Raw genomic sequence first — 26890 nt, 5'->3', positions numbered from 1 at the left:
CTACACAATAACTCGGTCAATTTTTAGTCTACAGACTTGAAATTTGATATACAGGGTACTGAGATTTGAGAAAATTTTTCTAATCCATTTTTAACTAGAAATTTGGCTGTTAAGGGGTCAAAGTTCAACGATTTGACCTTTGAGAACTCTACCAAACTCCTCCGACAATTTTGGGTCTAAACACTTGAAATTTTAGATATAGGTTTCTTGGACATGGATCTAACTTAATTTGAGCCCAAAACAATAAATGTTAAGGGGTCATAATAGGGGTCAAAGTTTTAAAAAATTTGACCTCTGCAGTCTCTACCAAATTACTCAGACAATTTCTGATCTAAACATTTGAAATTTTACATAAAGGGTATTCAGAGATAGGGCAAGCTTTTTAATCGGTTTGGGTCGAAAATTTGAGCTACCAATATATAAATGTATGCATGTATGCTTGCATGTCTGCCTAAAACTTTCGACAGAGGTGGCGGATTTTCACAAGATCAATATTGTTTTGAAGCTCAACCCTTCAGACGACAAATACCAATAAATTGGCTAAATTAATTCCCTCAACTGGGCACTTTTCTACAGCGAGGGGTCGCAATATTTTCGAAAGTCATCCCTTCTTTTCGATTGTCTAGCCTTAATTTAAACCTACGTCACTTCCGGTTTGGCGATGGTCGTAACAGCAAAGACGTCACATTTTTTTCCCAATTCTTTTCCTCCTTCGCAGTACGAGTTCGAGCCTGCCTTCCTACTTTTTTTTTTTTTTTTTTTTTTTTGCTCAACACACACCTCCAAATACCCGGGAAACGCCGGGCACACAGGCTAGTTTAAATTAAAATAAAGAATAAACGTTTCTTTCTTTCATTTGCTATAAATTTGAATCAAATCAAAAATTGCACAAAATAACAGACACGTCACAAGTGAATAATTGATTCAAGACACAACAGCCGGCACAAAAAACGTGACTCACAACGAATGTTCAAAAGTATCTCTGTAATCACACCAATGAACAAGAAATGGATAACGATTTAATCCCAGGTGAAAAATAAAAAATTTGATTGGAACTAATCAACATTATAATACGACATTAAATATTGATTTTTTTTTTTAAAGACTTGCTATCGAGTTACGCTTGCAACAGCCGTATTATTCTGTTTTTTTTATTATGTGTTCGGGAAAATAGATGACTAACAAAACTGTTGATTAATCGGCAGCCATATTTACTGCTAATGAAATATCAGTGATTATGTTTTGTCCCATTGGCTGCCTGCAGTGGACTTATCCTGGGCAAAGTGAGGGAGTGTACTATCTAGTTTGAAAGTTAAGAAAATTTTTTCCATATGTATGCAGAAATTGGGATGAGATCTAATTCTTTTTCTGGCTGGTCATCTGTTAGGCCCTTCTTCTGGCAGCCCTACAGACAAAATAAATAACATTTACTAGTCCATTGCTAATGTATATTTCTTTGTATCCAGTCCTGGTAATGTTTTTCTGATTGTACTCCAAACTGTAATGTATTCACTCTTTAGTAATTATGCCTGTAGTTCTACCCTTCTGTATATCATATTAAGTATGAACTTTATATGTTTTGTATCTCAGTTTTATATTTGTCTTCAATAAATTGCTTATGTGAGAATAGATGTGTATTATTTAAATACAACTGTTCCTTCATTATTGCCATTTCCTCTTTGTTCCGACTCTCAAATAGTGTTACCTACGATAACACAACACAAAATGGTGACTTAACACACGCATTACTAAAAACATAAAAGATCAGATATAAAACACACATTAATTCTAGTCTGTTAATGAAATCAATGATCTCCTATCATTTTTCATCCCTCTCTCTTGTGCTAAAATTTCTCAGAAAATTCCTCCACTTATGAGTTTTGCCAAAATAAAAAATAAAAATAGAATGCTAAAATAAGTTCAGAACCAAAGTGTGTCTCAAACATGTGGCTAAAACATGTGGCTAATGTGTGCAAATGAAAATTTTATACATAAAGGAAGCTCATAATTCAGATGAGACTTGAAAAGAATGAAATATTAAAAAGTATCTCAAATAATTTAAGTCCATAAAGTCTTTTTTTTTTCTTTTTTTTTTTAACTTATTGATTCTTGTGAAAAATTCTTGTGAGCGTCAAATTTATAGAAAAAATAAAAACGTAAAAAATTTGAAAAATTAATTCAATAATTGCGGTTGCTTAGATGAGGTTCAAAATCAAAACTTGATCAGTAAAATTTTATTGCAAACAAAGAAAGTTAAAAATAATAAATTGGTTCCTCACTTACTACCCCACCAGGCATGTCGTACATCAAACTGACAAAGATGAGCGAAATCACATTTGCTACCAAGATAATTAACTGAAAGAAGATGTTTGTTAACTACAAATCTCTGAATGTACAAAAAAATAAAGTTTGGCAACATTAATAATATTATTTAGGTAAGACTTGTTTCGAAAAGTTAAATTGATGAGAGATCTAAAATCTGGAAGATCTATTGGTGCAAATTAGGACTGTACACAGTTGTTATCTGGGAAAATGGAATTAAAATATAAAACAAAATGGCTGCCTGGTGTTGTAACTGGAAATAAGAGGGTGGGGATTCAGAAATGTTTGGTTAGGACTAGGTGCATATTAGCATATATAAATATCGCTCGACCCAAAGTTGAATTCAATATCTGAGAAATTGTGGAAGATGGGAAATAAAATTACCAGGAACTGCCTGGCTTTGCCATTTTGTTATCACTCTGCACTCTTGACATACTCGAAAAAAAATTTTTTCAAAAAATAAACATATCATTCATAAGTTTCAAAACCATTTGAATTTATTTGTATAAATAGATTAACATTTTTGGTAATGTTGATACAAAAGTTCTTCATTATTGTAGAGAAATTCAAAAATTGAAATATTTCAAGTGAAACCAATGGTACAATGGCATCTATTGAATTGTTATGTTACAGTAATGAACATATCCAACAATTACAAAAAACAATAGGTTAGAAAATTAATCATTAATGAAAATAGTTTTTGAAGACAATTAGGGAAAATTGAGTTTTGCAAAAAAGAAGCCAGAGAGTTCAAATTGGAACAAAAGGGAAGTAAATATTTTCAAAAACTGAAAATCTTTGGACGATTTAGCAAAACTTGATTTTTGCTAATTGTTTTCAAAAACTGTTTTCATTGATAATTAATTTTCTACCTTGTCGTTTTTCATTTCATTTTGGATATTTTCATTATTGTGACATGACAATTCAGTAGATATAATTGGTTTTATTTGAAATTCAATATTTCACTTTTTGAATTTTGCTACAATAATGAAGAAGAACCGATACAAATTTGTTTATCTTTTAAGTAAATCCTAATGAAATAGATACGAAAAAAGAAATTAATTTGCTTGAGAAAAATACAGCATTATTAACATGAGAGAAAAAAAGAGAGAAAATTAGTCACCTGCACCCCCCCCCTCTCTTTTCTCGCATTTGCTTTTTTCAGGAAGAATTTTATGGAGTAATATTAGAAGAAAGGTTTTTAGTAAGTTATCCATTTTTTTTTTATTAAACATGTATGTGTGTATATATATATTTCACAATAGAAATACAAATGCATAACATCAAACATTAATTTATTACAAAATGTCTAAAAAATAGTTATGCTAATTGAGCATCCTGAGTCTATCTTTACATTGTTTGTCGATACTATTTATACTATTGATTTAAATAACACTAATCTGTTTAAAAAACTTTTGCAAATTTTATTCAAATGAATGCGAAGGTTTTTTAATCACTTTTATAATTTTATATCACAAGCAAAGCAATATGAAATATTGTTTTAGAACAAAAAGAATATGAAAACTGCAATTAGCTACAAAAAATATGAAAAATGGATAATGAAAATACTTCGATGAGATTTAACGAGGGAAAAGAAGAAGTGAACTTTTATAATGGATGACCAATAACTAAACTAAATAAAAAAAAAAACTCGTGGCGCAGTGGTGAGAGTACTTGAAAATATTCTGTTGTAAAATGATATTCTCCTGAAGTTTAAAGGTTCAATCCTCAGTAGAAAAATACAATTGTGAATTACTTGGGACTTCTATCCAATCATGGCTAATGGAATGAGAGCATGCTACTCCTGTGAAGTAAATAAAAAGTTCCGTTCAAAATTCTATGCAGATTCCTGAGTTCAGCAAGATACACTTGAAAGTCAAAAGTTACATCAACCAAAACATGAAACGCCATGAAAATGACACTCAAGATGAAAACAGTAGTTGAAAGAATACAACTAATCCTCATCTCAAAAATTCAGAAACGTAATGGAATTTTCCATTTTTAATCTCATTTTTACAATGCCATCTTACGACATTCAAACTCTCTAAAATGAGGAGGAAAATTGCAAAGCAAGACAATCAATTTCATAGTAAATGTGACCTGATCAAGTTTGTTTCCCTAAAGCTTTTTTCTATATAGTTCACAGCCAAGTAGTATTTTCAGACTCTACTTCAAATCAAACACAGTTGTAAGTTTTGCTGGGGTTTTAGAAATAATGGTAGGAATGCCTTTTTATAATCATCGTTGATGATGAACTGACAAAAACCTACAAAAGTGCTGCTTCATGGGAGCTCCTGTTTGCAGATGATATTATTATACAGTATGACAGAAGTGAGTACAGCATTGAACAGATGTAAATTAGTGCTTGATGGGTTTGATTTGCAGAAGAGTCTGAAAATTCTACTGCAAATCGACTATGGCTGTGAACTATATAGAAAAAAGCTTTAGGGAAACGAAGATGCTAAAAAGATATCTGTAACACCCTCTCTGGTGAAGTTCCTTTGGGTTTCCGTATCAAGGACACCCGATCGTCTTGGAAACTTCGGCTCGTGTCATCTGGTACTTCGAGAGGCTGTCACATTGAATCTTGGTATGCTGAAAGCGAATATCAAAACCGCATATGCCAGAAAGAAAAACAAAGAATAGAAATTCTATTCTACTAAACTTAAATTCACAAATATATTACAGACTTTGTACAAATATATTGTTCAGTTCTTAGTAAGTTTTAAAAGTTTCAAATCTGTCTTCTCTTCGGAGACAGCATTCAGACGGGTCGGAGGTGGGGTGTGCTCAGGGAGCGGTATTGTTACTTTTGAGTTTTGCGCACAAACTGGTTAATTTCGAGTGACATTAGTATTATATAGTGGTGTGTGTGTTCGGGATGGAAAATTCCCCAAATCAAATCACAACATGCATTTGGAGAACCAAATTTGCAGGTGTTCAATTCAGCCATATCACTAGCCTTACAATTTGGGACCAAAATATGATATCTATTCCCATGACCCCCAGAGTTTATCGACTGTCAGTCAGAACTCCTGGTACTGAGTTCATCGGGTCAGACAATGTCAACACTATTATTCTAACATTTCCTGTCGTCATTTTTAAATAACAAATATATCTCTGATTTCCAAACAATAAAGCAAAATATACCTATTTTGATAATGAAATAAAATATATATCTATATCTACTACTTTAAGTCTTTGGGATATCTGCCGTTGCCCGGGATCTATTAAAGCTACCTTAGCATAGTTATACGGCCTTCTTTGGTCCCTGGGAAGTCCGAAGCTTCCCAATGAGGGGCAAATCGCTCCCTCAGGTCGATCACGTTACATTTCGCCCCGTTAGACTCCATTGTTTTGATAGAACCAATGGAGTCTAATTCCTCAACACACTACTCCATCCTTTCCACAGTTCGCCTTCAGATATTTTTTCACACTTCCCTCTCTCCATCAATTTACCTGTCGAAAAATAACATATACACAATCCAACAACCACCCTTTAATCAGGGTTCTCCCCCTTTTTCCATTCAAAAGTTCATAAGAAAGTCAGTTTAAAATGTTCATAATTTCATAAGGGATAATAAGATGCAGTTCATAGTTCATGTGTTCATCAGGTATTCAAGTCTTTTTTTTTACATACAAGTTTTTTTTTGTTTGTGTTTGCTTTTTTCCACAATTCCCATTAATAATCCAAAGATAATCACCATTTATAAATTTCACTCAATAAAATGCAAAAAGTTCCCTAATTAGTTCATAAGAGTTACTTCCCTTGTTTAAAAAAAAAAAAAATTACTCGATTCTTTTTTCTCAAGGGTTTTATAGAGTTATTCCCCCTTTTCCATTTTTTTTCAGAAATTCAATCATAGTTCAAATTTTTGTTTTCAGTCATAATTCACAAGATTTTTTTTTTCATTTTGTAAATAATCGCATAGTCTTGCCATTGGGTTTAAGTCCTAATCAGGGTACTCAAAGGACCCGCTTTTTATTAGGCTAGGGGAATCTTTCTCACCTTAAGCAGTCATAGTTGAAGTTTCACCTTTTAATTCATAGCTCAAATCGCCTTTATAAGCATCTTGTAAGAATTTCTTTCAACTGAGGACTTCTTCTCACCTCAATAGATGGTTATTCACACTATTGTCGAGATTTTCTTTCGACGGTTCTCAGCTCAGCGCCCTGCAAGAATTTTGATAAAACAGAGAAAAAGAAAAGAGAATCTTCAAGTCGTCTTCAGTTCCTTTGGGTTTCCGTTGTGTCTCGTTTTCTTACATTTGTCCTTTTCATGCACCATACCAACAACAGCACAATTATCATTACTAGCGTGCTCACTCCCGCTCCTGTAATCACTACCTTATGAAGTCTATCCCTAGATTCTGTATTCTCCAGACCGTTTAATCGAGCCTGCAATTCACACAAATTTATTCGTCTAACTCCTCCCAGAGCTTTTGGTAACCTAAGTCGGGCATGTGGCAGTGAACGATGGATCAGGGAGTCCCAGAGGTCAGTGAGGTTATTCAATTGATCATTCGCCCACTCTACCTTAGGTGCTTTTAACAAATACCATTCCTCAACCTGATAATACGCAGGTAACCCTATACCCTTTCCCTGGGTTTCACATCCCCTGTCCAGTTCTACCATAGTTAAAGGTGGCCTCACCTTGATTATCCCAGCAGCTGTGTTACCGCATACCTTGGACAATTCCATCTTCTGTTGGGTGAATACCAACCAGGTGCCTTCATCTAGTCTTATAGCCAGTGGCAAAAGACCTTCACTTGCCACTTCAACCTTGCAGACGCTATTTATCACTCTCTCATCCCCCTGAAATAATCCCAACACACACAACTCATGATCTCCAGTGACATACAACGGACTCTGTGACCGGGAAATTACAAGGCCATTATTTCGGCATTTTCTTGCCTCTCGCTGATTCAACAGCACGAATCTGTCTTAAATGCAACATATTCTAACTCCACTCTGCAACTGGCTACCAACCCTAACTTGGGTCTGTCCAGTGGATAAGGAATGGGTGGAGTGATAACATGATAAACCTCGTATTTAGTTCCTCGATCCCAGAGGGGTACAGATACAAACACTAATGTTTTATCCTCCAAGAGTTTAATATTTGGGTATATTATTCTACTCCCCTAAATATCTCATATTCATTAAAGCAGCTATGACTGACAGCCACCGATTTCCCCAACCGTCCTCCAGTCAGAGCGTTCATCAATGTTATTTTTTCCCTAACCACAAGCAGAGCAAACGTGGTGTTCAGGGCCACCAAGGGTCAACAATTTGCGATTCTGCTCACGTCTCGTTACACAGCTCCCTCCTTCTGCCAGCTACCGCTTGTCGCTCCGCTAACAGACCATCTCTCCTGGTCTCCACAGATACACCAGCTTGATCACACCCATCCATGAAACAAAGCGAGGATAATTCCGTCTGTCAGTACACAACTATTTGCAAAAAGTTAAGCACCTTTTTGTCACAGGCTGTTTAAACAACCAATTCAGTTTCAATAATATTACTCCGTACCCTCATGGATAGTCAAAATAATAAAAAACTACAGGAAGCCAGATACGCCCCCCCCCCAATTTATCGAATTCTTTTCGATATTTCAAAACACGTTCCCATAATACCCTTCTTCTCTCTCTGTGTGACACACACACGCTCGTGTAGACAACGACCTCAATTCCAACACCTGTCTCCTTATGGACGGTTAACAAAAAAACTACAAGGTATCCATGCGCCGTCAGCGTCCTCCCAGGCAGCATGTTCGAATGGATCCATATCCAAAAATGCACCATGAGGTCACGTAAGGATCGGCAAACTTCAATCATTACTGATTCTTACTCCCAGAATTCAACTTAAAAAGAAATTAATTACTAAAAAATGCGTAATATTTAACGGCCTCGCAGGCCACTCCCTTCAAGAAGACTCCGTTAACGTCTCGTTATCGCACGAGAAATTCTGTCTTTTTTTTTTTTTTTTTTAATACACTTCAGGTGCGAACATCATGCACATGATCTACTCACAAAAAAAAAAAAAAAAAAAAATCCATCTAAAAAAATATAAATCCCTTCTCGCGTAAAACTGAGTGCACCAGTCAGTGATACCAATAGTTATTCTCAACTCATTCCATTCAGTTTTGTGGCCTCTTAGCTCTTATTTTGCATTAAGAAATCCTTTTGACTGAGGCAAAATTCCAATTCTTCCAAAAGTCAGTTCAATCGCTGAAATTAATGCTTCTAATTATTCTCAACCGAACTCAACTAAAATTGTTCAATTTAATATTGAAATCCTTCCGGACTGGGGTAACAAAAATAATTTTTTGAAAAAAAATTATTTCAACCCTTAAAATTTCATATTTACAATTATTCTTGCTTGAATACATAAAAACACAACTCTCAAAAGTTTAAATTCTCAACCACTACATAAAAATACAGATCAATTCAGCTAAAATATTTCATCAAAGTTCACGAACTGATTAAATAATATTCTCATTTTTTTTTCCAATTACCGACATTCTCCCCTCACAGCTTATATGCAACTAAAGTAAAAAATCATTATCATCAAAGCTAACTCGCTCTCGACAGAACTCAACAAATAGTCACTTCAAAATAAGTGAACAAAACTCTCTACCCTCATATTATTCTCGAGGTAGGGTACTCCCTATTCGAGTATTCTTGAGGTAGGGTACTCCTTTTCCTTCTAGCCTTGCATCGGTTGGGTCATGGGGCCACTTATCATCCCATTTCCGATTTTTCGCTTCCCAAGTTTCAAACATTCGCTCACAGTTCTCATTTAACCTCACCACAGGTCACTTAAGATTATTCTAACCTTTCGTCGTTGACCTCTTGTGACATCAACAAGAATCAAGCCAGTCTTCCGACCCATCAGGAATTTTTCTGGCCTGTCAGGTTGTCTCTTGATGTCTTTGTCAACCAACATCCCCGAAAGAGCTGCTAAGGCCTTCTCTCCTTCATCGTAAAAAGTTAATTCCATCCTGACCTCTGTCACCAACATCATCGCTCCCTGCCCCCCCCCTCTTGCTGTTAAAATGCCCGCATCTCGCAATCCCCTGTTACGCTGGGATCGCAATTAAGAAATCCTTCTTACATCTTAACTAGACATTCAAATAATTCAGTTATTTACTTCATGAGTATTATTGATTATCTCTCTGCACCCCCATGATACTCAAAACATTCAAATATACACAATATCAATTAACTTTTAACAAGAGAAAAAAAAATCACATACACAGAAAAACAAAACAAAAACACCACCACGACAACCTCTCTATGTGTCTCTAACTCACTAATTTTACTATTTGCGCTGATACTACTTTAAACTTTCCAGCTCTCTCTCATGCTTCCTGTCTCTCCTTTGCTATAACAAAGGCCAAATTTGCACAGGCAACAAGCAGAAAGAAAAAAAGGTTCACTCACCGTGATTTCCTCCTCTCTTTTCGTCTTTCTCTTCTTCCTTCTTGAGGACTGTCGCACACTCTGGCAGTCAACGGAAGAGGGGGAGTTCGTTTCTCCTCTCCCTTTCTTTCTTTTTTTTTCTTTAAAGTTTTTCTTCAAAATATGTTCTTCACACATGCGGGGTTTCTCTTTTTGTTTTTTAACATTTTTTTCGAACGGGCGTTTTTCTATGTTTTTCAGTGTTCTTTTCTCTCTTAAGGTTTTTCTTTTTTGAAATGTTTCCAAGTTTTTTTCTTGTTTTTCTTTTTTCGGGCTTCCTCAATTTCTTCCCCTCTCTCTTTTTTTTTTTTTTTCCAACCGTCTCTGTCTGTCTATCTCTTTCTATTATTAAAGTCTTTCTCTTCTTCATCGTGGAAAGATTTCTTTTCTCTTTTGTCCGTAGCAACCAAAACAGGGTGAATCCTGGTCACGGCACCATTTGTAACATTCTCTCTGGTGAATTACGCAAGAACCCCTGATCGTCTTGAAAATTTCGGCTCGTGTCGTCTGGTACTTCGAGAGGTCGTCATATTGAATCTTGATATGCTGAAAGCAAATATCAAAACTGCATATGCCAGAAAGAAATTCTATTCGACTGAACTTAAATTCACAAATATATTACAGACTTTGTACAAATATATTGTTCAGTTCTTAGTAAGTTTTAAAAGTCTCAAATCTCTCTTCTCTTTGGAGACAGCACTACGATGGGTCGGAGGAGGGGTGTGCTAGTCACGTCTTCTGGGAGCGGTATTGTTACTTCGAGTTCAGCGAACAAACTGGTTAATTTCGAGCGACATTAGTATTATATAGTGGTATGTGTGTTCGGGATGGAAAATTCCCCAAATCAAATCACAACATGCATTTGGAGAACCCAAATTTGCAGGTGTTCAATTCAGCCATATCACTAACCTTACAATTTGGGACCAAAATATGATATCTATTCCCATGACCCCTAGAGTTTATCGACTGTCAGTCAGAACTCCTGGTACTGAGTTCATCGGGTCAGACAATGTCAACACTATTATTCTAACATTTCCTGTCGTCATTTTTAAATAACAAATATATCTCTGATTTCCAAACAATAAAGCAAAATATATCTATTTTGACAATGAAATAAAATATATATCTATATCTACTACTTTAAGTCTTTGGGATATCCGCTGTTGCCCAGGATCTATTAAAGCTATCTTAGTATAGTTATACAGCCTTCTTTGGTCCCTGGGAAGTCCGAAGCTTCCCAATGAGGGGCAAATTGCTCCCTCAGGTCGATCACGTTACATATCTTTCCCACTAACTTCAATTTTTCAGATTATTCTTTTGACTTGGTTTTCCTAAACAATTCCAATCAGTTTCAAGTAAGAAAATCAAGGTTAAGCAAAAGACACTGAATGTGCAAATGCATGGAAGGAGACAGATAGTCATTATTGAGGAAACAAAACATATTAGATGTAATACCCCTAACCTCTCATGAATCGTTTGAAGTCTTAGCCTAACATTGTCATAAGAGGGAAAGGAAGGCAAAGCAAGACATGATGGAGAAAGGACGGGGAAAAATAGGAAAAGAAAAACAAAGTTAGAGGAAAAATAAAAATGAGCCAAATACTGAGGAAAATTTAAAAAAAAAAAAACAGATTTTAACCAAGTATTTTGACCAAAAACAGAAAATTTGCATCTATGGGAGATTCTAACAATTTAAGTGGAAATCTGCCTGTATTGGATTGATAGAAAGTGTAATTTTACGAAAAGTCAGGAAATCACATTCGCAAATAATACTTTTATATGTTCATACATCTATATTCTAATAATCTCCATATATAATATTTTGATTGTAGAAATTCCCCTCTGGACCAAATTACTGTAAGTTTGCAATAATAGGTGCCACATACAAATTTATTTAAACTATTATTCACCATCTTTATGTTACTTTAGAATGCTGTTTTCTACACATTTATTCATTATAATAAAATCCTAAATTACATCCTAGGAGAAACATCATCATGATCGCCAATATCTTTAGAGGAAGTAGTTCATATTTTTCTCTTCAAATCTAAAGTCCTCCCACTGCCCCCGGACCGGACCAGGAAGATATATATGCATTATAACTATATTGTCCTGAGCCCCTTCTTAACTATATCATACACTCATAGGCACACAATTACCTTTTCACTTCCCTGATTCAAAACATAATTTCCTCCTACAATCATTCGAGCTATTCTCCTTGGCTGAGAACATAATCTATTATTCCAGAATAAACACCTTCTTAGAAAAATCGAACACTTTACAAATATGGCCGCTCTCTATACACGAAACAATAGTTTTATTAATATTAAACCAAACAAAAAATTATTTAACGCTCATCATCATAAAGTTACATATTTATACCCTCACATTTACGTGCAACTACCCCCCTACAAAAAGATGAAAACAATCTGTGAAACAAAATACATACAATTTACGGATATCATTGTTTTTTTCTTTATGATTATACTTAGGAAACCGACAGCGGTGCTATTTCTTTTTGTGCTTTTTGGTTTTGCTTCGTTTTATGATGGGTCATTTCCTTTTTCATACGTTTTTCTTTATTCACATTTTTTTGATACTAATGCACACATCAACATTGCACATATACCCCCCCCCCAAAAAAAAAAAACAACCCTGAAACACAACATTTTTAGGTAATCTCCTAAATCAATGCTCAGAAAAAAATAAAGCTACTGGAATTGGATACAGTTGATTGCATACGACAACTGAACGAAATAGAGTTACAGAGACACAAAAAAATATATTTATTAAAATATTACATTAGTTTTAACACTTCTTAAAACAAATTGAAGAAAAGAAAACACTTCTTGTATTATTGAATAACAAAATTATTTTATTTAGAAAAACTGATTTAGTTTTAACACTTGTGCTATCACAAAACACAAAAGATAACACTTTTGTGTTATCAAATATTAAATTATTATATAAAATAATTTATTACATTATTTTATTAAATTAGATTAAAATGCATAAAATACTTGTTTTATTATTTGATAATACAAGAAGTGTTTTTTCTTTTTTTAATAAATATACTAAAGTAATTTTTTTTAATAAATATACTTTTTCGTTTTTTGTGTCTCCGTGATCTTACACAATATACCATATCCACTTTCGGTAGCTTGATTTCTTCCAAGCACTGATTTATTAGATTACCCATGTTTATTTATGGTTACCATTGTTTACTTTGCATTGTTTACCTGCATTAACAGATTAGAATTCAGTTGACGACCCAATATCGAATGCATGAGTTTTATTATAAAAAAATTAGAGACACTTTTCTTTAACACAACTTTTTTCTTTTTGCTGCTTAGTATTTGCGCCTCAGGATTCTGCCAGGGATTATCAAGGTTTAATATGGAGAAAATATTCTGACCCTCCACCGGATAGGGTGTTTATTCCAAGTTGTTCTTAATAGGGAAATGTTGCGAGTAACAGAAGAGGTTGGGGGTGTCCGTTCCAAAAGTTATTCTTAACATAAGGAGGTTGAGGGTTGGGCAACAATAACAACAGTACTTTGTTATGAGGGAGGGTCTATTTGATTAGACTTTATTTTTTTTTTTAAGACAGATCTTTATCTTAGATCCATCTATACACTTTCCTTTAAAATCACGACTTTTGTAGGTTTTCTACTATGTTGATTCAGTCAATCTCATTTATATTTAGCAGATACAAGTAGTTTTGAACAAATCTAATTATAACAGACCATCATTGCTTTCTTTGTTGGTTCATAGCATTTGCAAGTTAGGACAGTGATTATCAAGGTTAAATTTATGGCAAATATTTGGACAGTCACCCCCACTACCAAAATAAGTGTCTATTCTGAAATTTTTCTATGAGAGGAGAGGGGCATGTTTCCAGTGGGCAATGCTGGTAACCAGGTCTTGTTAGTAAGTGTTAGTAGTGTTTATAAGAATAAAGAGACTTAAGAGATATGCCACAGTTTATGAACAAATAAAATCAAAGTCAAATAGATAGTTGTAAAACTAGAAACATCGTGCATTCATTCTTTTTGTATTCTAAAAAAAAAAAAAAAATAAAAATAATACAAACAAGTCAAAACAAAAAATTGCAGTTTGAAATTTTATTTATTTTTGATTACTTTTTTATGTTAGAAACGAACAAAGCTGCTAAAGAAAAGAATTGGATTGCATTTTGCCATTTGTCAAGACAACCATTCAATTAGGAAATCACTGCATAGTCAGAAGCATTTCAACACCTTTTGTTAATTTTTCTATTTCCACTTCCATTTCCGATGCCTGAAAAGATTGAAGAAACAAAAATCAATAATTTCACAAGCAATATCCATTTAGACTCAACCAGTTTTAGCTTTTGACCATTGCCGAGGATACAGTGAAATCATTTTAGTTTTACACTTGTATTTGTTTGCACATTTTTTAACTTAAGGTAGACTCCTATCATATTCTTCAATAAAAATATGAGTTATCCCCTTGTTAATTTTTAATTGTAGGTGATTGAAAATATTGTCTGGGCTGGAGTAAGTAATTTTTAAAATAACATGGTACAACAATAACAACTGAAAATTGGCTGAGCAGAAGCAAAGTTTGATTTATCAACTTAAATGCTATTTGGGTCTGACTTTGAAAATGCAACAAGATGACTTAATGGTAGACTGGCTATCCCTATCTGGTGTCACCCAGGAATCTTTACATTCATTAATAATTTATGTGACTGAAATAGGTTTTTTTTGGCTGCAAAAAAAAAAAAAAAAATTATTTGGGTTATGGATAAATAGAAAAATGATTCTTTAAAAATAGTAATTCTTTTTTTTCCATCAGAGTAAAAGTTTACAAAAATTTTAAAATTAAAAATGTACAAACAATTTTGTGTCCTCAAATGGGAATTAAACTAAGTTGGCAGGTTATATCAATTATCTCATCACACACGTGTGTCTAGATGCTATGAAACGTTATTGTTTAAGTAGGTTAAAAAAAGTTTAAATTTCTTTATGGCATGATTGGAGGCAAGAAGAGGTTAGCTTCTCTGATCCCTAGTCAATTTCTAAAAGCCATCCAACACATGCCAGCATGTAAAACAGATGCCAAATCGCTGATGATCATCATCAAAGATGTTTTAATAAATATTTTATATAAATGAGGATTATTTTGTATGTTAAGATAAGGAAACATAAGGATTGTCTAAATGTCCATGTGTATCTTTTTTGAAAAAGTGAAAAAATATGTTTACAATGGTTGTGTGTCAGTGAGAAAAAAGTTTGTAATGTTTTGGTTGAAATCATCTCATCAATGAAATTGATAAGGTGATTTTTCCAACCAACGATATCCATAACAAGTAACACGCTACCTGAGAATTCTTCCTTCAAACTCCTCAGCCTAACATTGATGGGCAATATGAACTGGAACAAATACATTGAGGATATTGCAAAGGCTACTGCAAAGAAGGTGGGTTTCCTTTATTGAGCTAGAAGACTATTCACACCTGTACAAGGGCACTATTCACTCATGAATGGAGTATTGTTGCCACATCCGGGCTGGTACATCTACCAGTAGCTTCTCTCTCTCTCTCTTGGATAAGGTTCCCAAAAGAATCTAATAGGTCCCACTTTGTCAACTAAGCTCCAGCCTCTGTTCCATCATCACAGTGTTGCATCTGTGCCTGTTTTACAGATATTTTAGTGGAATGTGCTCTGATGAACTTGTTGCACTTGTGCCCCCTCGACATACATATCTCCGACAAACCTGATTAGGAAACAAATCTCACCCCTTCGCTGTTGAAGTCCCTAAATGCCAGAAAGCTTTCTACTCTAACAGCTAGACTTTGGAATTCCCTTCCTGCTACCTGCTTCCCTGACTGTACTGATATGCAGAAGTTTAAATGTAACGTAAACCAAAATCTTGTTAATCTTTCTTAGGCATGGTCCCAAATAGTAGCTCCTTACATCCAAATGCTGATATGCTTTGTTATGGGTGAATATTTCTATGAGTTTGATTTTTCTGATTTTGTTTTCTGCTATTAATGTTAAATTTTCTAGAATGTTTTTTATGTTTTTTTTTTTTTTTTTTAAATTATGTGATTGAAATGCACTATTTTAATTGATTAACATTTTGAAGGTGTGGTTTCTGTAAAATTATACATTTTCTTTCTTTTTATTGAAAATTGTTATAATTGCTATACTTCTATCATTAATAAATCATTGTAGCTGTGGATCTTTTTTTAACTCATTTTATTTTTTTATAGTAGCTTTCGATTATGGTCATGTAATTATATCTGCGTGGGTGTGGAGCTCTCACCCATGAACAATTTTTGCAAAATATAAGCATCCAATATGACCACCACTATTATCAAACTCTCCAAATATCAAAACATTTGTTATGAATTTAAAAAGTTTCAGTATTTTTCAATAACCATATATTTGACAAAATATGATTTGATTGAAAAAGTTCAATTTTATACACATTAAAAAGTTACTTTGTTGCAGTCCTATTTTACATGTAGAATTTTTTTTTTTTTTACTTTTATTCAACTCAACCAAGGCACATTACTACTGAGGTGTTAGAGATTATGTGATTTAGGGGACATATTTATAGGTGGGATCCCAAGTAGGAAGCTGTGTAGTAATATTACATTTCTGCATGTTGATAGGGTTGGGGAAACAAGAAGCAGGGTAGGAATTCTGAAGGTTCAAGGAAAGAAGCTATTAAAGTCAAAAGCCTTCCAACATCTGGATACTACAACTATTTCAAGTATCAAATTTAAAAAAGCCTTTGTGGATAAATCTGGAAACTCAGAAAGTTTCATTAGATGTTCTACTGGCTCATGAAACTTCATTATCTAATGTGGTTTTCTGCCGTAGCAAGGAACCCAATTAAAAAGAAACTTCAAATGTTATTTTGGAGAATAATCATCGTTCGTTAAAAGCATTAACCAAATAAAATCTATACTTCTAAAAAAAAAATTTTTTTTGTGTATTGATATTCATATTAAAAACCCTTTTTTCTAGTTAAAAAGAAAATATAACTTCGTTATATATGGGTTGTGGAATTGCATTAATCTGCAAAAGATGTAGCTAATTTGCATATTCTTTTAAACATTCATTTTAATTAATTCCCTATTATTTCTTTCGGTTTTCTTATGGGATTATCATCATTAGTTGACTATTACATGTAATTATATTCATGCAGATATTCTACATGATTTATATTTGCATAAAAAGGTTGTAGTAAACACAAACCTCTTTCTATATATATTTATGTATGTGTATATTTGTTTAAAGAATTTTGCCTACCAAACTCCTCTATCAGTTTTTGGTCTACAGACATGAAACTTAACATATAGGGTATTTGAACCCAGTCAATTTTTTTTATTTTTTACTTTTTAAATCATTATTATACAGGGTGACACAAAAAAACACTGGAAAGAATAAAACACAATGTCTTTAAATGCTGTAGAACGGAGAAAAAAAAAGGGCAAAGACCCTTGTGTTTAATATATATAAAATAATATAATAAACTAGTTATGACCAAAGTTTCATTTCATTCGGACAAAACACTAAGAAACGGGGCCTAATTAGAGTTGGGGCCCGTTGTTTTTGGGTCACCCTGTATATTGGGTTCAATATATTATAATAATAAATATGAAATCTGCATTAATCAAAATATCAGATTTAAACATTTTATGACCAGGTAATGCTGGCAGTCTGCTAGTTCATAATAGATTTCCACTATCTTCCCTCTTCCTCCTCTCTTTTATGTTGTAAATAATTAAAAGAGTGAAAAGAAAAGATAGAGGGTCAGAAGAGAAAGAAGAGAAGGGAAGAAGAAAGAAAAATGGAGAAGAGAGGAAGGTAAAGAAAGATTTATTCAATCAAAGTTTTGAATATGAAAATAACAAAAATAGATTCAGATGTAAAGAATTAAAAAAAATCACCTTTTCAGAATTTTGCTTCCGCACTTCTTCAGGAACTTTTATTTCATAATCTGATTTGACCATGTTTTCATGGAGTTTTCTCAATTGAGAATTCAATTTTTCTTGCTTTCCTTTTAACTTGGAAATCTCTTTGTTGATATCAATCAGACCCTGCGAAAGAGAAAAAAGAAGCAAGAATAAAGTTATCAACTAAGACAGAGCACACAAATGATCCATGATCTAAAGGATCATGGATCATTTGTGTGAACAGTAACTGTATATACTAGAAAAACCATCTAGAACCAGATACCACCTCTTAACTATTGTTTTCGATAGAGCAAAATTCGAATAACACTTATCAAGCTATTGCTTTGCTTGAACGGTATTTCTTCCCATCAGAAACCAATGCTTTATCAACATAAATTAAATAACTTATAAACTAATGATCATCTTCAACCATTACAACCAGTGGTGTGTTGGGCAGCAACAAATCCCCTCCACCTCCACCTATCCTGAGCCAGTCTAGCCAGTGAACCTCAAGAATGCTGCATAGCTTTCCTCTTCCCTTTCCACCATTCTTCTCCAAGTTGCTCTTGGCCTTCCTCTCTTCCTTTTGCCATCTTGAATCCAGTGCAATGCTGTTCTTGTGATTGATTGTGGGTCTTCCCAGAGAACATGCCCAATCCACCTCCATCGCCATTTTCTGATGATTAGGCTCATATCTTCTTGATGGCATCTCCTTAGTAGGTCTTCATTGGAGATCTTCTCAGGCCAGAATATCCTCAATATTTGTTGAAAGCACGTGGTGTAGAAGGATCGAAGCTTGATGAAATCTGCTTCCATCGTTCTCCAGCATTCCAATCCATATAAAAATGTTGATACTACGCAGCTCTGACAGAGTTTGAGCTTGGTGTTGTATTGTGCAGATCTCCAGATGTTGCTCATTTCCCTAAACACCCTCCTTGCCTTGCTCAGCCTGCTTTGTATGTCTTCCTTGTGCCGCCCTTGGGTCTGATGCTGCTGCCCAAGTAGATGAAGCTGTCTGTCTGGCACAAGTCCTTTCCATTCACCTGAACTGGAGTTGGTCTATTCACGTTCAGTGTCATTGTCTTTGTCTTCTTGGTACTAATATTGAGTCCAGCCTGCTGCCCAAATGCTTTCAACCTGCTGGTTTTCTCTTGCATAGGTTGGTGTGTATGAGACTGTAGTCAGCAAAATGCAGATCTTCGAGCGTATAGAAAAGACTCCATCGAATCCCCTTTTAGGAGTCCACTGTAGTCCGTCTCATAACCCAATCAATGACCAGGTTAAAGAGAACCATTGACATTACACATCCCTACCTGACACCTGTTTAAACGTCAAAGAACATGTTGTACCTGAAGTTCTTGTAGAAGCTCTTGATCAGGTGAACCAGTTTGGACGAGATACCATAGTACCATAGGATGTTCCATAGGCTGCTTCTGTGGATGCTGTCAAAGGCTTTTTCAAAGTCAATAAAGTCACATATAGTTGTCTATGCCACTCTGTACACTGGTCAATGATGTTCCGGAAGATCTGGTCTGTAGATCCTTAGTGTTTTCTGAACCCTGCCTGTTCGTTTCTTGGTTTGTCATCCACAACATTTGACATTCTTGTTATTATGATCTTGGCCAGGATCTTACTTGGCACGGAGAGAAGAGTGATCCCTCTCTAATTGTTATAGTCGTTTAACATCCCTTTTTCGGGATCTTGACAATTACACCTTTGTTCCAATCTTCAGGGATTTTCTTACTTTCCCATATTGCTGTGAACAGTGGTAGTAGAATTTTGGCTGCAAGCTCAGGGTATGTCTTGAATAGCTCTGCATCAAGGCTGTCTGGACCTGGTGACTTGCCATTCTTCAAGGTCTTGATGGCAGTCATGATCTCCTCAGTCATTGGGAGTCAGTGTTAATATCCAGTTCCTCTTCAGCTTCTGGAATGTCAGCTATTTCCTCAGGTGTTGGTCGGTTGAGGACTTCCCGGAAGTGTCCAGCCATCTTTCTTCTTGTTCTTTTTCAGTTGTCAGCAGTTTTCCCTGCTTGTTCTTGACTTGGCCATCTGTACTCCCTTTAAATTTTCCACACACTTGCTTTGTGATCTTATACAGACTCCCTTATTCTCCTTGTGCTGCTGCCTCCTGTGCCTTAGCTGCAAGTTGTTCCATGGTCTCTCTCTTGTCTCGACGTGCAAATGTCTTCATTTCTTGTTAGCTTCTCTGTATAATTTTTGCTATTGTTCATGTAGTCTAGGGAATTTAGTCTGCAAAAGCTTCTTTTTGATCTTTCCTCTTTCTTCCATTGCTTCCAAAGTCTCTTGCTGGATCCAGTTCTTGTTGGTCTTCTTGTGATAGCCTATTTCTTTCTTGCTGCTTTCAGTGTATAGTGCAACTTTTAGTTGTTCAGGCATGTTCTGCAAAATCTGAAACCGATTCCTTAAGTCGCTGATAAAGGCAGCTTTTAGTTGCTGGATATTATAACGCATCTGAGCTGCTGTCTTTGAAGGAGTTTTCTTTAGTTTGGTCTTGGTGAGTGCTGTCACCAGGCGATTGTCACTGCCAACATCTGCACTCTGCTTGACTTTCACATCTAACAGAGCGCATCTCCTCATACTGCTGATCATCAAGTGGTCAATCTGGTTCCTGTCTCTTCCATTTGGTGAGTTCCAGGTCAGCTTGTGGATGTCTTGATGTGTGAAGAGCCCCCCCCCCCCTCCCATCACCAAGTTGTTCATGGAACAGAACTCCACCAGTTTTTTGCCATTGTCGTTCCTGGTCCTCATCTCATGCTTTTCCATGGCTCTTTCAAATCTGGTGTTGGCATTCCCATCTTTGGCATTGAGGTCCCCCATGATGATAGTGTGGTCAAGCATAGTGTTATCTCCATCTCTTTAATATTTTTAAACTAATGATATTAAGACTGAATTCTGCTTGCACATTTGTCACTTGCTTGACTAAAACATGTGGAATATTTTAAGATGTTTCATGGCATCAAAAATCATAGACGACTGTCACAGTTCGTCTATATGAACAGTGATGAGGGTCGTCAAGAGGGTCTAATAAAATACTACTACAACTACATATATTTTTATAGTGGAAGGAAGAAGAATAAATGAAGTCGAATGATGATATCAATAATTGAGAGAGAAGGGGAGACAACAAATGATGAGAAGAATTCAAACCGATATAAAAACCGAGATAATAAACATAGTTGCAGTTTCAACGTTTTAATCAGCTGTAATAGAATCAGTAAATAAAACATCTTTTTGTGCAATTTCCACAAACTAAAAGGATTTCAGAATGTGATGTAATTAACCATTTTCTTTCAACACATTTCTCTCTCTCTCTTTACATTCCATTCTTCTCACCTTTCCTTTCTTCTAAAACATTATTTTCTGACTTTTAGTATTATATTCCATATCAAGATAGTTTGTTTAGTATATAACACATCAAGGACCTAAAACAAAGATAATGCCACTACTAAAAAAAACTAAGATAATGCAACTAATAAAAAAAACTAAGATAATGCAACTAATAAAAAAAACTAAGATAATGCCATTAATAAAAAAAACAAAGATAATGCCACTAATAAAAAAAACAAAGATAATGCCACTAATAAAAAAAACAAAGATAATGCCACTAATAAAAAAAACAAAGATAATGCCACTAATAACAAAACAAAGATAATGCCACTAATAAAAACACAAAGATAATGCAACTAATAAAAAAAACAAAGATAATGCAACTAATAAAAAAACAAAGATAATGCAACTAATAAAAAAACAAAGATAATGCCACTAATAAAAAAACAAAGATAATGCCACTAATAAAAAAACAAAGATAATGCCACTAATAAAAAAACAAAGATAATGCCACTACTAAAAAAACAAAGATAATGTCATTAATAAAAAACAAAGATAATGCCACGACTAAAAAAACAAAGATAATGCCACGACTAAAAAAACAAAGATAATGCCACGACTAAAAAAACAAAGATAATGCCACGACTAAAAAAACAAAGATAATGCCACGACTAAAAAAACAAAGATAATGCCACTAATAAAAAACAAAGAAATGCCACTAATAAAAAACAAAGATAATGCCACTAATAAAAAAACAAAGATAATGCCACTAATAAAAAACAAAGATAATGCCACTAATAAAAAAACAAAGATAATGCCACGACTAAAAAAACAAAGATAATGCCACTAATAAAAAACAAAGATAATGCCACGAATAAAAAAACAAAGATAATGCCACTAATAAAAAAACAAAGATAATGCCACTAATAAAAAAACAAAGATAATGCCACTAATAAAAAAACAAAGATAATGCCACTAATAAAAAACAAAGATAATGCCACTAATAAAAAACAAAGATAATGCCACTACTAAAAAACAAAGATAATGCCACTAATAAAAAACAAAGATAATGCCACTAATAAAAAAACAAAGATAATGCCACTAATAAAAAACAAAGATAATGCCACTACTAAAAAAACAAAGATAATGCCACTACTAAAAAAACAAAGATAATGCCACTACTAAAAAAACAAAGATAATGCCACTAATAAAAAAACAAAGATAATGCCACTAATAAAAAAACAAAGATAATGCCACTAATAAAAAACAAAGATAATGCCACTACTAAAAAAACAAAGATAATGCCACTAATAAAAAACAAAGATAATGCCACTAATAAAAAAACAAAGATAATGCCACTAATAAAAAAACAAAGATAATGCCACGACTAAAAAAACAAAGATAATGCCACTAATAAAAAACAAAGATAATGCCACTAATAAAAAAACAAAGATAATGCCACGAATAAAAAAACAAAGATAATGCCACTAATAAAAAAACAAAGATAATGCCACTAATAAAAAAACAAAGATAATGCCACTAATAAAAAAACAAAGATAATGCCACTAATAAAAAAACAAAGATAATGCAACTAATAAAAAAACAAAGATAATGCAACTAATAAAAAAAACAAAGATAATGCAACTAATAAAAAAACAAAGATAATACCACTAATAAAAAAAAAAACAAAGATAATGCCATTAATAAAAAAAACAAAGATAATGCAACTAATAAAAGAAAGATAATGCCATTAATAAAAAAACAAAGATAATGCCATTAATAAAAAAACAAAGATAATGCCATTAATAAAAAAAACAAAGATAATGCAACTAATAAAAAAAACAAAGATAATGCAACTAATAAAAAAAACAAAGATAATGCAACTAATAAAAAAAACAAAGATAATGCAACTAATAAAAAAAACAAAGATAATGCCATTAATAAAAAAAACAAAGATAATGCCATTAATAAAAAAAACAAAGATAATGCCACTAATAAAAAAACAAAGATAATGCAACTAATAAAAAAACAAAGATAATGCAACTAATAAAAAAACAAAGATAATGCCACTAATAAAAAAACAAAGATAATGCCATTAATAAAAAAAACAAAGATAATGCCATTAATAAAAAAAACAAAGATAATGCCATTAATAAAAAAAACAAAGATAATGCCACTAATAAAAAAAACAAAGATAATGCCACTAATAAAAAAAAACACAGATAATGCAACTAATAAAAAAAACAAAGAAAATGCCATTAATAAAAAAAACTAAGATAATGCCATTAATAAAAAAAACAAAGATAATGCAACTAATAAAAGAAAGATAATGCCATTAATAAAAAAACAAAGATAATGCCATTAATAAAAAAAACAAAGATAATGCAACTAATAAAAAAAACAAAGATAATGCAACTAATAAAAAAAACAAAGATAATGCCATTAATAAAAAAAATAAAGATAATGCCATTAATAAAAAAAACAAAGATAATGCCATTAATAAAAAAAACAAAGATAATGCCATTAATAAAAAAAACAAAGATAATGCCACTAATAAAAAAACAAAGATAATGCAACTAATAAAAAAACAAAGATAATGCAACTAATAAAAAAACAAAGATAATGCAACTAATAAAAAAACAAAGATAATGCCACTAATAAAAAAACAAAGATAATGCCATTAATAAAAAAAACAAAGATAATGCCATTAATAAAAAAAACAAAGATAATGCCATTAATAAAAAAAACAAAGATAATGCCAATAATAAAAAAAACAAAGATAATGCCATTAATAAAAAAAACAAAGATAATGCAACTAATAAAAAAAACAAAGATAATGCCACTAATAAAAAAAACAAAGATAATGCCACTAATAAAAAAAACAAAGATAATGCCACTAATAAACAAACAAAGATAATGCAACTAATAAAAAAACAAAGATAATCCAACTAATAAAAAAACAAAGATAATGCAACTAATAAAAAAATAAAGATAATGCAACTAATAAAAAAAACAAAGATAATGCCACTAATAACAAAACAAAGATAATGCCACTAATAAAAACACAAAGATAATGCAACTAATAAAAAAAACAAAGATAATGCAACTAATAAAAAAACAAAGATAATGCAACTAATAAAAAAACAAAGATAATGCAACTAATAACAAAACAAAGATAATGCCACTAATAAAAACACAAAGATAATGCCACTAATAAAAAAACAAAGATAATGCCACTAATAAAAAACAAAGATAATGCCACTAATAAAAAAACAAAGATAATGCAACTAATAAAAAAAACTAAGATAATGCCACCAATAAAAAAACAAAGATAATGCCACGAATAAAAAAACAAAGATAATGCCACTAATAAAAAAACAAAGATAATGCCACTAATAAAAAAACAAAGATAATGCCACTAATAAAAAAACAAAGATAATGCCACTAATAAAAAAACAAAGATAATGCCACTACTAAAAAAACAAAGATAATGCCACTAATAAAAAACAAAGATAATGCCACTACTAAAAAACAAAGATAATGCCACTAATAAAAAACAAAGATAATGCCACTAATAAAAAAAAAAGATAATGCCACCAATAAAAAACAAAGATAATGCCACTACTAAAAAAACAAAGATAATGCCACTACTAAAAAAACAAAGATAATGCCACTACTAAAAAAACAAAGATAATGCCACTACTAAAAAAACAAAGATAATGCCACTAATAAAAAAACAAAGATAATGCCACTAATAAAAAAACAAAGATAATGCCACTAATAAAAAAACAAAGATAATGCCACTAATAAAAAACAAAGATAATGCCACTACTAAAAAAACAAAGATAATGCCACTAATAAAAAACAAAGATAATGCCACTAATAAAAAAACAAAGATAATGCCACTAATAAAAAAACAAAGATAATGCCACGACTAAAAAAACAAAGATAATGCCACTAATAAAAAACAAAGATAATGCCACTAATAAAAAAACAAAGATAATGCCACTAATAAAAAAACAAAGATAATGCCACTAATAAAAAAACAAAGATAATGCAACTAATAAAAAAACAAAGATAATGCAACTAATAAAAAAAACAAAGATAATGCAACTAATAAAAAAAACAAAGATAATGCAACTAATAAAAAAACAAAGATAATACCACTAATAAAAAAAAAAACAAAGATAATGCCATTAATAAAAAAAACTAAGATAATGCCATTAATAAAAAAACAAAGATAATGCAACTAATAAAAATAAGAAAGATAATGCCATTAATAAAAAAACAAAGATAATGCCATTAATAAAACAAAGATAATGCAACTAATAAAAAAAACAAAGATAATGCCATTAATAAAAAGAACAAAGATAATGCCATTAATAAAAAAAACAAAGATAATGCCACTAATAAAAAAACAAAGATAATGCAACTAATAAAAAAACAAAGATAATGCAACTAATAAAAAAACAAACATAATGCCACTAATAAAAAAACAAAGATAATGCCATTAATAAAAAAAACAAAGATAATGCCATTAATAAAAAAAACAAAGATAATGCCATTAATAAAAAAAACAAAGATAATGCCATTAATAAAAAAACAAAGATAATGCAACTAATAAAAAAAACAAAGATAATGCCACTAATAAAAAAAAACAAAGATAATGCCACTAATAAAAAAAACAAACATAATGCCACTAATAAACAAACAAAGATAATGCAACTAATAAAAAAACAAAGATAATGCAACTAATAAAAAAAACAAAGATAATGCAACTAATAAAAAAATAAAGATAATGCAACTAATAAAAAAAACAAAGATAATGCAACTAATAACAAAACAAAGATAATGCCACTAATAAAAACACAAAGATAATGCCACTAATAAAAAAACAAAGATAATGCCACTAATAAAAAAACAAAGATAATGCAACTAATAAAAAAACAAAGATAATGCAACTAATAAAAAAACAAAGATAATGCAACTAATAAAAAAACAAAGATAATGCAACTAATAAAAAAACAAAGATAATGCAACTAATAAAAAAACGAAGATAATGCAACTAATAAAAAAACAAAGATAATGCAACTAATAAAAAAAACAAAGATAATGCCACTAATAAAAAAAACAAAGATAATGCCACTAATAAAAAAAACTAAGATAATGCCATTAATAAAAAAAACAAAGATAATGCAACTAATAAAAAAAACTAAGATAATGCCATTAATAAAAAAAACAAAGATAATGCCACTAATAAAAAAAACAGAGATAATGCCACTAATAAAAAAAAACACAGATAATGCAACTAATAAAAAAAACAAAGATAATGCCATTAATAAAAAAAACAAAGATAATGCCATTAATAAAAAAAACAAAGATAATGCCATTAATAAAAAAAACACAGATAATGCCATTAATAAAAAAAACAAAGATAATGCCACTAATAAAAAAACAAAGATAATGCAACTAATAAAAAAACAAAGATAATGCAACTAATAAAAAAACAAAGATAATGCAACTAATAAAAAAACAAAGATAATGCAACTAATAAAAAAAACAAAGATAATGCCACTAATAAAAGAACAAAGATAATGCAACTAATAAAAAAACAAAGATAATGCCATTAATAAAAAAACAAAGATAATGCAACTAATAAAAAAACAAAGATAATGCCACTAATAAAAAACAAAGATAATGCAACTAATAAAAAAACAAAGATAATGCCATTAATAAAAAAAACTAAGATAATGCCATTAATAAAAAAAACAAAGATAATGCCACTAATAAAAAAACAAAGATAAT

General features: G+C 32.0%; 1 protein-coding gene across 2 annotated transcripts in view; it reads right to left on the bottom strand.

The window, feature by feature from the left end:
• Nucleotides 1–13890: 13890 nt before the first annotated feature.
• The window catches only part of LOC145241486 (valine--tRNA ligase-like), a 387131-nt gene continuing 374131 nt past the window's right edge, over nucleotides 13891–26890 (bottom strand). For both annotated transcript variants that reach the window (XM_080104482.1, XM_080104484.1), the window contains exons 26-27: nucleotides 17730–17879; nucleotides 13891–14080 (exon numbers count right to left, since the gene is read on the bottom strand). In XM_080104482.1, coding sequence (XP_079960608.1) covers nucleotides 14012–14080; nucleotides 17730–17879 — 219 coding nt within the window. In that variant the 3' untranslated portion in view covers nucleotides 13891–14011. The remainder of the gene's footprint in view (nucleotides 14081–17729; nucleotides 17880–26890) is intronic.

Source organism: Euprymna scolopes, chromosome 20 (assembly GCF_053919585.1).
Source record: "Euprymna scolopes isolate OS-2025 chromosome 20, ASM5391958v1, whole genome shotgun sequence".
Lineage (NCBI taxonomy): Eukaryota > Metazoa > Mollusca > Cephalopoda > Sepiida > Sepiolidae > Euprymna > Euprymna scolopes.
Note: the sequence above shows the minus strand (reverse complement) of the source record. Positions and strands in the feature narration are given on the sequence as shown.